This window comes from Musca vetustissima, unplaced genomic scaffold (genome assembly GCF_032173495.1).
Source record: "Musca vetustissima isolate MV318-11 ecotype Yass unplaced genomic scaffold, APGP_CSIRO_Mvet_v1 utg14190, whole genome shotgun sequence".
NCBI classification, from domain to species: Eukaryota; Metazoa; Arthropoda; class Insecta; order Diptera; family Muscidae; genus Musca; species Musca vetustissima.
Genome location: NW_026872556.1, coordinates 1 through 15,023, shown reverse-complemented (window position 1 = coordinate 15,023; position 15,023 = coordinate 1). Strand labels below are relative to the sequence as shown.

General features: G+C 32.5%; 1 protein-coding gene across 1 annotated transcript in view; it reads right to left on the bottom strand.

Moving 5' to 3' along the window:
• LOC133329141 (guanine nucleotide exchange factor DBS-like) overlaps nt 1-13,475 on the bottom strand; it is a gene marked incomplete at its 3' end in the record, with an annotated part of 91,167 nt that extends 77,692 nt beyond the window's left edge. Inside the window, exon 1 of the mRNA XM_061537674.1 lies at nt 13,421-13,475. Within this exon, the coding sequence (XP_061393658.1) occupies nt 13,421-13,445 (25 nt within the window). The remainder of the gene's footprint in view (nt 1-13,420) is intronic.
• Between the last annotated feature and the right edge of the window lie 1,548 nt (nt 13,476-15,023).

The window sequence follows — 15,023 nt, the reverse complement described above, 5'->3', positions numbered from 1 at the left end:
CCCTTAAAGGCTTCTATCGCCTAAAAAAGGCATTTTAATTTTTTGTGGTCTAAAAAGGCATTTTAAGGCCTTTAAAGGCTTCTATTGCCTAAAAAAGGCATTTAACTTTCTGTGGTCTAAAAAAAGGCATTTTAATTTTCTGTGGTCCAAAGGGCATTTTAAGGCCCTTAAAGGCTTCTATCGCCTAAAAAAGGCATTTTAATTTTCTGTGGTCTAAAAAGGCATTTTAAGGCCTTTAAAGGCTTCTATTGCCTAAAAAAGGCATTTAACTTTCTGTGGTCTAAAAAAAGGCATTTTAATTTTCTGTGGTCCAAAAGGGCATTTTAAGGCCTTTAAAGACTTCTATCGCCCAAAAAAAGCATTTTAAGGCCCTTAAAGGCTTCTATCGCCTAAAAAAGGCATTTTAATTGTCTGTGGTCTAAAAAGGCTTCTATGGCCTAATAAAGGCATTGTAAGACCTCTAAAGGCTTCTATCGCCTAATAAAGGCATTTTAAGGCCTCTAATAAATAAATACATTTTAAGGCATCTCGTCTTTCAAATTGGAAGAGATGCGCACAAGATTGACGTGCCAGGAAATCTTTTTTAATATTGGCTTATGGAACAAATGTTCTGTCACAAGCCAGTTAAGTAAGTAAGTAATACCGAATATAAGCAGGAAGCTCCTTCCATTGAAACAAGAGATTAAGAACTGTAAATTATGAAAAAATGAGGCCGTGCTGTTATCGGAGATTATTGCGGACCTTATAAACATACTAAAAGTAGCTGTTGCATCGTTACTAACATATTACATATCAGTACAATTTTTATAGAAATGTGATTTACATCATACCTCAACCCTACACACAATATCTTCTATAATTCAAATTTTAGTACGATTGTGTACCTTTCGTACAGCTACACACCAACAACACTGACCTTGATAAACTTCGAAGTTCAAATTCTATCAGTACATCAAATTTCATAGTTAGTACATTTTGTTGTAATAGAGTAATTCCAAAAGCACCTCCATATGTCAAAAACACGTCCATTTAATACTTTTCGTACATTTAAGTACAAAATTCCAAAATCACCTATTTACAAGCCTAGTTCTCAATCCTAATACAACAATCATTTTAGTACTTTTATTCACTTATAGTTCGAACTTGTACAAATCCTTTAGTACACCTATTCATCAGGGAGACTCATTTATAATTTTCAGAGTTCTAGATCTACCAATTCGCCATAAACAAATGTACCTACCGTTTAGGAACGAATTACCAACCTTATCTGAAATTTTCGGATCATCAGGAGTCCTCATTTGGCTATATAAAACTTCATCATTCCAATCAGAACGCGTTTTTTTCCGCTCAAAAGGAAATTTAATCTTTTTGTTTATTGAACATCAACAGAAAAAAAAAACATTTGTTGGAATGAGGTGGAATTAATTGACAATACAATTTGCAACATGTGCGAACCGCCAATCAATCCATAGCGTAGGAATTGAGAAAAAAAAGTGGAAAGTGCAGTGGAAATTTCGTCAATGTTATATCACAACAACAACAAATTACGACGATATTAATTAAGAAAGTAAATTATCATCAATTGGTATTTAATTAGAGAAAATCGGTGGATTTTATAGAACTAAATGCTTACGATTACACAAGTTACAAAATAGGGCCTATTATTTTGATGTAATTGAAGTCAGGTTAAGATAGGGGTGATATGGGTTCAGGTTATGAAAAAAAGGTTGCGGTGCTTTAAATGACATCACATGGAATCATGACACTTGAAAAGGTTCTATGGACCGGAAATTCAAAAAAATATCACAACCTTAACTCTAGTTCAGTCATCAATATATAGATTTAAACAATGGAAGAAATTAAAAATATCTTTTGGAGGCAGGCTCTTGTTATAAATGACCTGCGCGAGGAATTATATACTTTCAAAGGCTAAATATATTTACAATTTATAGGAGATATACCGAGATTTTGAAGTGGCTTGAAAGGTTCCGTTTTATTTCATTCGAGAATTTTTTCAAGACATTCATCTAGATTCTTCGTAATGAAATTAAAAATTATCTCATTTATTTACATTTTCCCACAATTCTTACATACAATCAGTACTATCCGAAAAAAATCCGCAATCCGCAAAATCACCTAGATATCTGCTTGCAATCCTCTTGTATCTGTCAGCCTTTTTATTTCTTTATCACATTCAGCATAGGCCGAACCCAAACCAAATCCCATAGCCAATAAAATTGGCCATCGGTGACGCCGAAGAAATGTTGCGGACACCAATATACCCACAAGCAAACCGCCAGAAGTTTTTACCATTGTATTGGCAAAACAACGATCGAGAAATTTTTTAAAATCTTCTTCAGAAAATTGCGGTTGAAGTGGAGAAATATTTGAGGTAGTTGCTGTCATGTCGAAAAACTTTTTATTGAATAAAAAAAATAATTGGAAAACATATTTAAAAAGAAAATAGAAAATTTTACAAAGTAGATATTCAATTGATATGGATTAGAGCTCGCATTGTCATGGTGCACAGTGGTTCGTTTTTCGAACGTCTCCGAAGACTTGAAGCAAGCAAATTGCGGCATATCACTCAGAATTGGCCTCCAATGTTGCAGAAGCGGAACAGGATTCACATGATCAGTTCTGACGAATAAGCAGGCAACTACATTTGCTTCGAAGTAATTTTTCCATAAATAACTTCTCAAAAGCAACAAAAGTATAGGAGTCAGAACGAAGTACGGAAATTTTACCAAAGAGTAAAACAGCAAACCGAAGGCTTTGGTGCAGGCACATCCTCCTGTAGAGATGAAGATGGAAACCTGGTGACAGATACATATAGCGTATTGAGGATCTGGAAGGAGCATTTTACAAAGCTTTTGATATCAAATAGTGCCGATGAAGAACATACCCCAGTACCAATAAGAGATGACGGTATAGAGTGTATATCACCTAGCCAAGATGATGTCAGAATAGCAATTAATCGGCTGAAGAATAAAAAAGCAGCAGGAGCCGCTGGGCAAATGCTGATCGGGAGCATGCACCAACTGATTAGTAAAATTTGGAAAGAGGAATGCATGCCCAATGATTGGAACCTCAGCATCCTGTGTCCCTTGCACAAAAAAGGAGATAAGACGATATGTGCCAACTATAGAGGAATAAGTCTCCTTCCCATCACATATAATATTCTACTATTCTGTGAGAACGACCAAAGCAAATGGTCAATAACATTATTGGACCATACCAATGCGGCTTCAGACCTGGCATATCCACCATTGACCACATTTTCACTGTGCGCCAAATCCTGAAAAACCACAAAAAACATATCGACACATTCCACCTATTCGCCGACTATAAAGCCGCATTCGACAGCCCTATCCGTTCAGAGGTGTTTAAAGCCATGTCTGCGTTAGGCATTCCTGCAAAATTAATACCGCAATGCAGGATAACTTTAACTGACACAAGGTCAACAGTTAAAGTCAGAAAGTACGTCTCGAAGCCCTTTATTACCTCGAACTAGGATTCAGACAAGGTGACAGTTTGTTGTGTGATCTTTTTAACATTCAGCTTGAAAAGGTCATACGAAAGGCAAAAGTGAACAGAAACGACAGTCTGTACGCCAAACAACAACGTTACTAACCTACGATGACATCGATATAATGGGTCGAACATTGCGAGCGGTAACAGCCACCTTTGAACAAATTAAGAAGAAGTCTGCCAAAGTGGGTCTGGCAGTAAATGGAGAGAAGACCAAGCTGATGGTATAGACGCGCATGACGTTAGTAGACTCGGACCAGTTGTGGAACTTGTGAACTACAGCTTCGAAGTAGTCGAAGATTGTATATACCTTGGTACCGCCCTAATTAAAACATATTACATCAGTTTTGTAATTCGGAGGAGAATAGTATTGGCCAACAGATGCTACTATGGTCTGAGCAAAGAACTCAAAAGCGAGGTCACCGCCCGCCAGACCAAACTCACACTCTGCAAGACGCTGATACAACCTGGATCTGAAGCAAGGGTACTTGCACAAGCATATGAGGCAGCTCTTGGTGAATATCGCCGTCAAATGAACCATGAGTTGTACCAGCTATTCTCGGACATCGACATAGTTAGACGTATTGAGCTGCAGCGACTACGTTGTCTAGGTCATGTTGTGAGAATGTATGCGGATGCCCCAGCTCAGAAGGCATATAAAAGCGAACCAGCTGATGTTTCACCCAGAAGGGGAAGGCCAAGAATACGATGGAAAGATCAAGTCGAAGACAACATTGCTGAAAATGATCTTTCAAATTGGAAAAACTGCGCAAAAAACCGACGCGCCTTGAAATCCTTTTTTAAGCTCGGCTTATGGAACGAAAGTTCTGTCACAAGCCAGCTAAGTAAGTAGATACTTTGAAAAACTTTATAAAAACTTGATTTTTATTCTTTAAAATTAAACTTCGAAAAAACGTCGCATATCCTTTAAAAAATAATCGTTAAAAAATCCTTGCCTTTGAGGGTTCTTTAAAAAATCGTCGCTTTTTATGGGCCATTCAAAAAACATTATTTAAAACTCTTTTGTGAGTCCCTTAAATAATCCTCGACTTTTGGGAGTTCTTTAAATAATTCTCGCATTTTTGGGGTCCTTTAAATAATCTTCACCTTATGTGTTTCCTTAAAAATATTCTTTAAAAAAATCCACACCTTTCGAGTGTCCTTAAAAAATATTCTTTAAAAAATCCTATCAAGGATAGGTCTTGAAAAAACATTCTTTAACAAAGCCACACCTTTCTTGTGTCCTTAAAAACATATTCTTTAAAAAAACTAGGATGAAGGATAGGCATTTCCTTAAAAAAATCCTCGCCTTTTGTGGGTCCTTAAAAAATATTCTTTAAAAAAAACTAGGATAAAGGATAGGCATTCCCTTAAAAAATCCTTGCCTTTTGTGGATCCTCAAAAGTATTCTTTAAAAATCCACGGCTTTTGTGGGTCCTTAAAAGTATTCTTTAAAAATCCACGGCTTTTGTGGGTCCTTAAAAGTATTCTTTAAAAATCCAAGCCTTTTGTGTATCCTCAAAAGTATTCTTTAAAAATCCACGCCTTGTTTGGTCCTTGGAAAGATATTCCTCAAAAAAAAATTCGCGGCTTGTTTGGTCCTTGGAAAGATATTCCTCAAAAAAAAAAATTCGCGGCTTCTTTGGTCCTTGAAAAACATTCCTTAAAAAATCCACGCGTTGTTTGGTCCTTGAAAAAAAACATTCTTTAAAAAATCCACGCCTTGCTTAGTCCTTGAAAAAACATTCTTTAAAAAATCCACGCCTTGTTTGGTCCTTGAAAAACATTCCTTAAAACATCCACGCCTTGTTTGGTCCTTAAAAAAACATTTTTTAAAAAATTCACGCCTTGCTTAGTCCTTGAAAAAACATTCTTTAAAAAATCCACGCCTTGTTCAGTGCTTGAAAAAAGTATTCTTCAAAAAATCCTGGCCTTGTTTAGTCCTTGAAAAATATTCTTAAAAAAATCCACGCCTTTTTTGGTCCTTGAAAAAACATTCTTGTTTAGTCCTTGAAAAATATTCTTTAAAAAATCCACGCCTTTTTTGGTCCTTGGAAAACAATTCTTGTTTAGTCCTTGAAAAAATATTATTATAAAAACCACGCCTTGTTTGGCCCTTTAAGAAATATTATTTAAAAAATCCTTTGTTTGGCCCCTAAAATATATTCTCAAAAAATCCACTCCTGTTACGGTGCATTTATAAACTCTTCTTTAAAAATCCACACCTGTTGTGATTACTTTACAAAATTTTATTTATTATTTTATTTACGCTCATAAAATATTTAAAATCCTAATTTTCTAAGGATTATCTCAAAAAGGAATTACACTCTTAATTACATTTCATCACTTACATTGACACCACTTCATTCCTTAAAATATTTAACACAATTTAAATGTCATTGCTAAACCGCACTTAGTTTACATACCAACCACAACATCTTGTATATCCTTCCACCTCGATGAATCCTACACACACAAAATCCTCATCAAGGTTTATGTCAAGGTTCAGCGAAATTTTTAATGAAATTTTGCCGGCTTCATATAGTCTACACACTCCCACCCCACTCCACCATCACCACATATCCTTATCTTCCTCGGCTAATGAGATTAAACACTTGTGCATCCTATGACCTTTTCTTTGTCCCCCCAAACACGACAAGGTCATATTATTATGTAAAGAAGGTGTCACAAAATCGTTCAGGTTTTTAATATTCAACCAAAAAAATTAGTTCAGAAGAATGAAAATTCGCTAAATGTTATAATTTTTTCCATATTGGCAATTTTCGCTGGCTCTTCCCCTATCCTAACGCCCCTCGCCCTTTCATTTTGGTTATTAATTTTCATATTTTCTTAAGACTTGAGTCATCGCCAAAGTTGTTGGCATTTTTTGTTTTTGCAATTTTCTTTCGTTTTTATGGCCTCAATGGAGGCCATCGCATTAGGTTCGACGTCATCGCCATAATCTTTTGTCAATAATCGTTGGGGGAATGAATGGGGGGATACTATGCTACGTGCTAATTAATGAAGGGAGACACTGCCATTCTCATGTATTCCAAGTCTGGTGGATGAATTCATCGACTTTTTTTTCAAGTTTGGTTGCTATTGTTTTCCTTACTTCTTTGTATGGTTATGAAAAAACAAAGGAGGTCTACGAATAACGGCCATAACTGGTATGGGATACTAATAGGGGGGGAATGATTAATAAATTGGATTAAAGACTGATTTTAATGGGATTTTTTATAGAAAATATTAAAATATTAAAAAACAAACTTAAAGCAAAAATCAAATAAATAAAAATATTATTAAAAAAATCCATAAAATATTTTTTAAAAAAATCCACGCCTATATTTTTTAGCTTCCACTATAGGCGTGGATTTTTTAGGTTATACAAAAGGCGTGGATTTGTTAAAAAATATTATTTAAGTTCCAAAATAGGCGTGAATATTTTAAAAGTTATTTTTTTTTTCATTTCAAAATTGTCATGGATATTTAAAAAAATTCCTGCTCATTGTGGAATCTAAAAAATATTTTTTTTAAAAATCCACGCCTGTTAGGGATCCTAAAAAATATTTTTTTTAAATCCACTCCTGTTAGGGATCCTAAAAAAATATTTTTTTAAAAATCCACGCCTGTTAGGGATCCTAAAAAATATTTTTTTTAAATCCACGCCTGTTAGGGATCCTAAAAGATATATTTTTTAAAAAATCCACACCTGTTAGGGATCCTAAAAAATATTTTTTTAAAAATCCACGCCTGTTAGGGATCTTAAAAAATATTTTTTTATAAGTCCACGCCTGTTAGGGATCCTAAAAAATATATTTTTTAAAAATCCACGCCTGTTAGGGATCTTAAAAAATCCACGCCTGTCAGGGATCCTAAAAAAAGGGAAGGAATGGAATTGTTTGTAAATGCCTTGTTAACCTCGAAGTGAGGCATCAGCGAAATTCTCATGCAGTTTATGTCGTTGGTCAGCTAAATACTTCGCTTTGTTACAAGAGACATTTGGGTATGAAAGGTTTTTTTGTATAGAAGCAATAGCTTCTGGGAAGAATATCCCAACAAAAAACTAAGGGAACTAATGAGGATCAGTGGCGTGATCCGAAACTATAGTCTTCCCTGCCTAACCCCTCGGCAAACAATGCCATACATTCCCCACTAATAAATAATTGTTTTTTTTTTTATAAAAACAACAAACTGGGATTCAGCCTGACTATTTTGCAAAAACAAGATCCTAATTTTTTTTTTTTTAAATCAGAGCCTCTTAGGGATCCTTAAAAATATTTCTAAAAAATCCAGGCCTGTTTTGGAACCTAAAAAATAATTTTTAAAAATCCACGCCTGTTAGGGATCCTAAAAAATATTTCTAAAAAATCCAGGCCTGCTTTGGAACCTAAAAAATAATTTTTAAAAAATCCACGCTTGTTAGGGTCCTAAAAAATATTTCTAAAAAATCCACGCCTATTGTGGAACCTAAAAAATAATTTTTAAAAAATCCACACCTATTGTGGAATCTAAAAAATGATTTTTAAAAAATCCACGCCTATTGTGGAACCTAAAAAAATATTTTTTTAATCCACGCCTGTTGGGGAACCTGGAAAAAAGTATCTTAAAAAGTCCACAACCTGGTAGTCCTTCAATACCTGTACTTTAAAACTATTCTCTATTAATTTTAGGTCCCCGGCCTGGCCATCAACCTTTCACCACATCTCAAGTATTGGATTAAAATGAAATCCCATGTTTTTTTTTTTTTTTTTTTTTTGAAAAATGAAAATTTCAATACTTGTCACTTGAGACACTTCTTCGTAGTTTATACATTGTTTGAAGGATACCCTGACATGCTAAAAACATTTGCCTGTATATAGTTTTTTTTCAGTTTGTCCTGTACCCTGAAATCCCTTCTTGCATTGCTCTCCTCGCCTGTCAAGCCACAGCTAGTCGACAAGTGTCAATTTCATGCTTTAACTGGCTTTCATGTGACATGTTAAGTGATTTTTATGCTTTCATGATTGTTGTCGTCATTTGATTCTCTTGCTGGCGCACTCACTCGTAGGATGCTGGTAATGGGGATGGTACTGCTGTTGCTGACGTTGATGATGACGACATTTTTTCTGCTTACAAAAAGGATAATAGTTTTGTGTTTAGACATCTTTGAGGTATTGTGGAGAGGCATCAGTGGGGGTTTGGTGAAAGAATTTTATCTGCTGATAAAAAAAATAAACTAAATTCTAGGTCGAGGATTACATTTAATGAAATAGGTTTAAGAGGGTGATGAGACCAAAATAATCCAGAAGGGATTTTTTTCTGTTGACAAAGAGGATTTACTAAGGATTAGTGAAGTGAATAGGTTTAGAGCTTAAAAAAAATATTCTTCAAAAAATCCTTGAAAAAAAATTAAAAAATCCACGCCTTGGATAGAATTTGAAAAAAAAATATTCTTCAAAAAATCCTTGAAAAAATATTTAAAAAATCCACGCCTTGGATAGAATTTGAAAAAATATTCTTCAAAAAATCCTTGAAAAAATATTTAAAAAATCCACGCCTTGGATAGAATTTGAAAAAATATTCTTCAAAAAATCTTGAAATATTCTTTAAAAAATCCACGCCTTGGATAGACTTTGAAAAAATATTCTTTAAAAAATCCACGCCTTGGATAGACTTTGAAAAAATATTCTTTAAAAAATCCACGCCTTGGATAGACTTTGAAAAAATATTCTTTAAAAAATCCACGCCTTGGATAGACTTTGAAAAAATATTCTTTAAAAAATCCACGCCTTGGATAGACTTTGAAAAAATATTCTTTAAAAAATCCACGCCTTGGATAGACTTTGAAAAAATATTCTTTAAAAAATCCACGCCTTGGATAGACTTTGAAAAAATATTCTTTAAAAAATCCACGCCTTGGATAGACTTTGAAAAAATATTCTTTAAAAAATCCACGCCTTGGATAGACTTTGAAAAAATATTCTTTAAAAAATCCACGCCTTGGATAGACTTTGAAAAAATATTCTTTAAAAAATCCACGCCTTGGATAGACTTTGAAAAAATATTCTTTAAAAAATCCACGCCTTGGATAGACTTTGAAAAAATATTCTTTAAAAAATCCACGCCTTGGATAGACTTTGAAAAAATATTCTTTAAAAAATCCACGCCTTGGATAGACTTTGAAAAAATATTCTTTAAAAAATCCACGCCTTGGATAGACTTTGAAAAAATATTCTTTAAAAAATCCACGCCTTGGATAGACTTTGAAAAAATATTCTTTAAAAAATCCACGCCTTGGATAGACTTTGAAAAAATATTCTTTAAAAAATCCACGCCTTGGATAGACTTTGAAAAAATATTCTTTAAAAAATCCACGCCTTGGATAGACTTTGAAAAAATATTCTTTAAAAAATCCACGCCTTGGATAGACTTTGAAAAAATATTCTTTAAAAAATCCACGCCTTGGATAGACTTTGAAAAAATATTCTTTAAAAAATCCACGCCTTGGATAGACTTTGAAAAAATATTCTTTAAAAAATCCACGCCTTGGATAGACTTTGAAAAAATATTCTTTAAAAAATCCACGCCTTGGATAGACTTTGAAAAAATATTCTTTAAAAAATCCACGCCTTGGATAGACTTTGAAAAAATATTCTTTAAAAAATCCACGCCTTGGATAGACTTTGAAAAAATATTCTTTAAAAAATCCACGCCTTGGATAGACTTTGAAAAAATATTCTTTAAAAAATCCACGCCTTGGATAGACTTTGAAAAAATATTCTTTAAAAAATCCACGCCTTGGATAGACTTTGAAAAAATATTCTTTAAAAAATCCACGCCTTGGATAGACTTTGAAAAAATATTCTTTAAAAAATCCACGCCTTGGATAGACTTTGAAAAAATATTCTTTAAAAAATCCACGCCTTGGATAGACTTTGAAAAAATATTCTTTAAAAAATCCACGCCTTGGATAGACTTTGAAAAAATATTCTTTAAAAAATCCACGCCTTGGATAGACTTTGAAAAAATATTCTTTAAAAAATCCACGCCTTGGATAGACTTTGAAAAAATATTCTTTAAAAAATCCACGCCTTGGATAGACTTTGAAAAAATATTCTTTAAAAAATCCACGCCTTGGATAGACTTTGAAAAAATATTCTTTAAAAAATCCACGCCTTGGATAGACTTTGAAAAAATATTCTTTAAAAAATCCACGCCTTGGATAGACTTTGAAAAAATATTCTTTAAAAAATCCACGCCTTGGATAGACTTTGAAAAAATATTCTTTAAAAAATCCACGCCTTGGATAGACTTTGAAAAAATATTCTTTAAAAAATCCACGCCTTGGATAGACTTTGAAAAAATATTCTTTAAAAAATCCACGCCTTGGATAGACTTTGAAAAAATATTCTTTAAAAAATCCACGCCTTGGATAGACTTTGAAAAAATATTCTTTAAAAAATCCACGCCTTGGATAGACTTTGAAAAAATATTCTTTAAAAAATCCACGCCTTGGATAGACTTTGAAAAAATATTCTTTAAAAAATCCACGCCTTGGATAGACTTTGAAAAAATATTCTTTAAAAAATCCACGCCTTGGATAGACTTTGAAAAAATATTCTTTAAAAAATCCACGCCTTGGATAGACTTTGAAAAAATATTCTTTAAAAAATCCACGCCTTGGATAGACTTTGAAAAAATATTCTTTAAAAAATCCACGCCTTGGATAGACTTTGAAAAAATATTCTTTAAAAAATCCACGCCTTGGATAGACTTTGAAAAAATATTCTTTAAAAAATCCACGCCTTGGATAGACTTTGAAAAAATATTCTTTAAAAAATCCACGCCTTGGATAGACTTTGAAAAAATATTCTTTAAAAAATCCACGCCTTGGATAGACTTTGAAAAAATATTCTTTAAAAAATCCACGCCTTGGATAGACTTTGAAAAAATATTCTTTAAAAAATCCACGCCTTGGATAGACTTTGAAAAAATATTCTTTAAAAAATCCACGCCTTGGATAGACTTTGAAAAAATATTCTTTAAAAAATCCACGCCTTGGATAGACTTTGAAAAAATATTCTTTAAAAAATCCACGCCTTGGATAGACTTTGAAAAAATATTCTTTAAAAAATCCACGCCTTGGATAGACTTTGAAAAAATATTCTTTAAAAAATCCACGCCTTGGATAGACTTTGAAAAAATATTCTTTAAAAAATCCACGCCTTGGATAGACTTTGAAAAAATATTCTTTAAAAAATCCACGCCTTGGATAGACTTTGAAAAAATATTCTTTAAAAAATCCACGCCTTGGATAGACTTTGAAAAAATATTCTTTAAAAAATCCACGCCTTGGATAGACTTTGAAAAAATATTCTTTAAAAAATCCACGCCTTGGATAGACTTTGAAAAAATATTCTTTAAAAAATCCACGCCTTGGATAGACTTTGAAAAAATATTCTTTAAAAAATCCACGCCTTGGATAGACTTTGAAAAAATATTCTTTAAAAAATCCACGCCTTGGATAGACTTTGAAAAAATATTCTTTAAAAAATCCACGCCTTGGATAGACTTTGAAAAAATATTCTTTAAAAAATCCACGCCTTGGATAGACTTTGAAAAAATATTCTTTAAAAAATCCACGCCTTGGATAGACTTTGAAAAAATATTCTTTAAAAAATCCACGCCTTGGATAGACTTTGAAAAAATATTCTTTAAAAAATCCACGCCTTGGATAGACTTTGAAAAAATATTCTTTAAAAAATCCACGCCTTGGATAGACTTTGAAAAAATATTCTTTAAAAAATCCACGCCTTGGATAGACTTTGAAAAAATATTCTTTAAAAAATCCACGCCTTGGATAGACTTTGAAAAAATATTCTTTAAAAAATCCACGCCTTGGATAGACTTTGAAAAAATATTCTTTAAAAAATCCACGCCTTGGATAGACTTTGAAAAAATATTCTTTAAAAAATCCACGCCTTGGATAGACTTTGAAAAAATATTCTTTAAAAAATCCACGCCTTGGATAGACTTTGAAAAAATATTCTTTAAAAAATCCACGCCTTGGATAGACTTTGAAAAAATATTCTTTAAAAAATCCACGCCTTGGATAGACTTTGAAAAAATATTCTTTAAAAAATCCACGCCTTGGATAGACTTTGAAAAAATATTCTTTAAAAAATCCACGCCTTGGATAGACTTTGAAAAAATATTCTTTAAAAAATCCACGCCTTGGATAGACTTTGAAAAAATATTCTTTAAAAAATCCACGCCTTGGATAGACTTTGAAAAAATATTCTTTAAAAAATCCACGCCTTGGATAGACTTTGAAAAAATATTCTTTAAAAAATCCACGCCTTGGATAGACTTTGAAAAAATATTCTTTAAAAAATCCACGCCTTGGATAGACTTTGAAAAAATATTCTTTAAAAAATCCACGCCTTGGATAGACTTTGAAAAAATATTCTTTAAAAAATCCACGCCTTGGATAGACTTTGAAAAAATATTCTTTAAAAAATCCACGCCTTGGATAGACTTTGAAAAAATATTCTTTAAAAAATCCACGCCTTGGATAGACTTTGAAAAAATATTCTTTAAAAAATCCACGCCTTGGATAGACTTTGAAAAAATATTCTTTAAAAAATCCACGCCTTGGATGGTCGTTGAAAAAAATATTCTTTAAAAAATCCACGCCTTGGATGGTCGTTGAAAAAATATTCTTAAGAAAAGTTCACGCTCTGGAATCCTATTATTTTCCTTTTGTTTAAATCCACGTTCTGATATTCTTTAAAATCCAATCTTTTTACACTTTTAAAATATATTTTATACTAGTATTTAATTTTGAAATTGTTGGCATCTCTTCTCAATTCTATTTATTGTTACACTTTTCACCTTCGAAACTTACTTTTCTTTTTGCGTAACTTTTTCATTTTTTCATAATTTTTCTTAAAGAAATTCTTTGGTTTTGCCATAATTTTTTTATAAATTATTTTTAATATTTTTCAATTTCAATTTTTTTAATAATGACTTTCTTGTTTTTTTCTTATATTTTATTAATTATTTCACAAATTAAATATTTTTTGTAAATTTTATTGCCTAATGCACTTATTGCTGCGTTCGAGTTTTAAACGATATCGCGACGCACGTAATAATGACAAATTGCCAATTAAACAAATACGCTATGAGCTATTGAACAAAAATTTTTATTTTAAACTCCCACAATTGAGTGTAAACGATCGACAGGCAGACAGACACTCGAATAAAACAATGGCACTCACACGTCTTCCGACTAGGTGCTACCGGGGAATAACTACTGACAACAAACGGATCGTTGACAAAAGGTGGTATGGCGGTCTCATCGAATGTAAATCGTTAAATTGTTTTTGTTGTTTTACCTATTATTGCTATTTTATCCAGAGCTTTAAAAGTAGATACCCTAGAGTTGGTCGAAGAAGACAAAATTTTTACGAAATATAAACTCTATGATAGTACGAAAAATAATCTTAAAAAAAGTTTGTTAAAAAAATCCACGTTCTATCAAAAAATGCACGCTCCAAAAGCCGTTAAAATATTTTATTCTTTAATATTTTATTAAACAAAAACTGTCTAAAAGTCATTGAAAAAAAAAAACAATATTCTTCAAAAATCAATTCATTATAAATTAAAAAAAATTAAAAAGACTAAGTTCAACACTTATTTGCAATACTGCAACGAGTAATGTTGAAAAGTGTGGGTAAAACTTGCAATCGTTATTCAGGGGATATACCAAAAAAATGAAAAAAAAAGATTAGAGTATTAAATTTCAGTAGCTTCATACCGTCCTATTTTGGTATTTATAGTGACTGTCCGAATTCATATTAGGCCCCTTGACAAAATGTGATGTTTAACGCCGTTTTTGAATTCCTGCATAGTTTGTAGGTCCATTGCACTACTTGATTAGTTTGTGCAAACTTTGTTTAAATTGGATAACACGTTCGATGTTGTATGGGAAGTGAAATCTTTGAACAAATCGTTTTAAAATCGACTCCAAATAGTGTGAAACGGATTTGGTCCAAAAAAAGCATGGGTCTAAAATCGATATTTCGATGAGACACATTTTTAAAGATCATAGTTGCTATTCCTCCTTTATGTCATGTATCTATTTCCTAAAGATGTAATCCCGAAAAATATCGAAACAAATGTAAAAAATTTTCATCCCACATTATCCTAGCTACCTCATTATCTATAAGGCTGATGTAAAAAAACGACTCGTTTGAAAGCAGACATATGCTGGCCGCTCCAGCACTTTTCTAGCCGAGGACAATGACAATGACTTCAAAATTGCGATTTCATGAAAAAAGCATTTCAATTCTCTGCACGCATTATATGGGGTCTGGGCCTAAATGCGAAACGATATAGTTCATTCTCGAACCTGGCATTCTAGTTTTTTATCTCGAAATCCTCAGCAGGTAGAATGAAAACAAAAAAAGTCTAAGAACCAAACCCAAAACGCGAAAACAAATCAGATA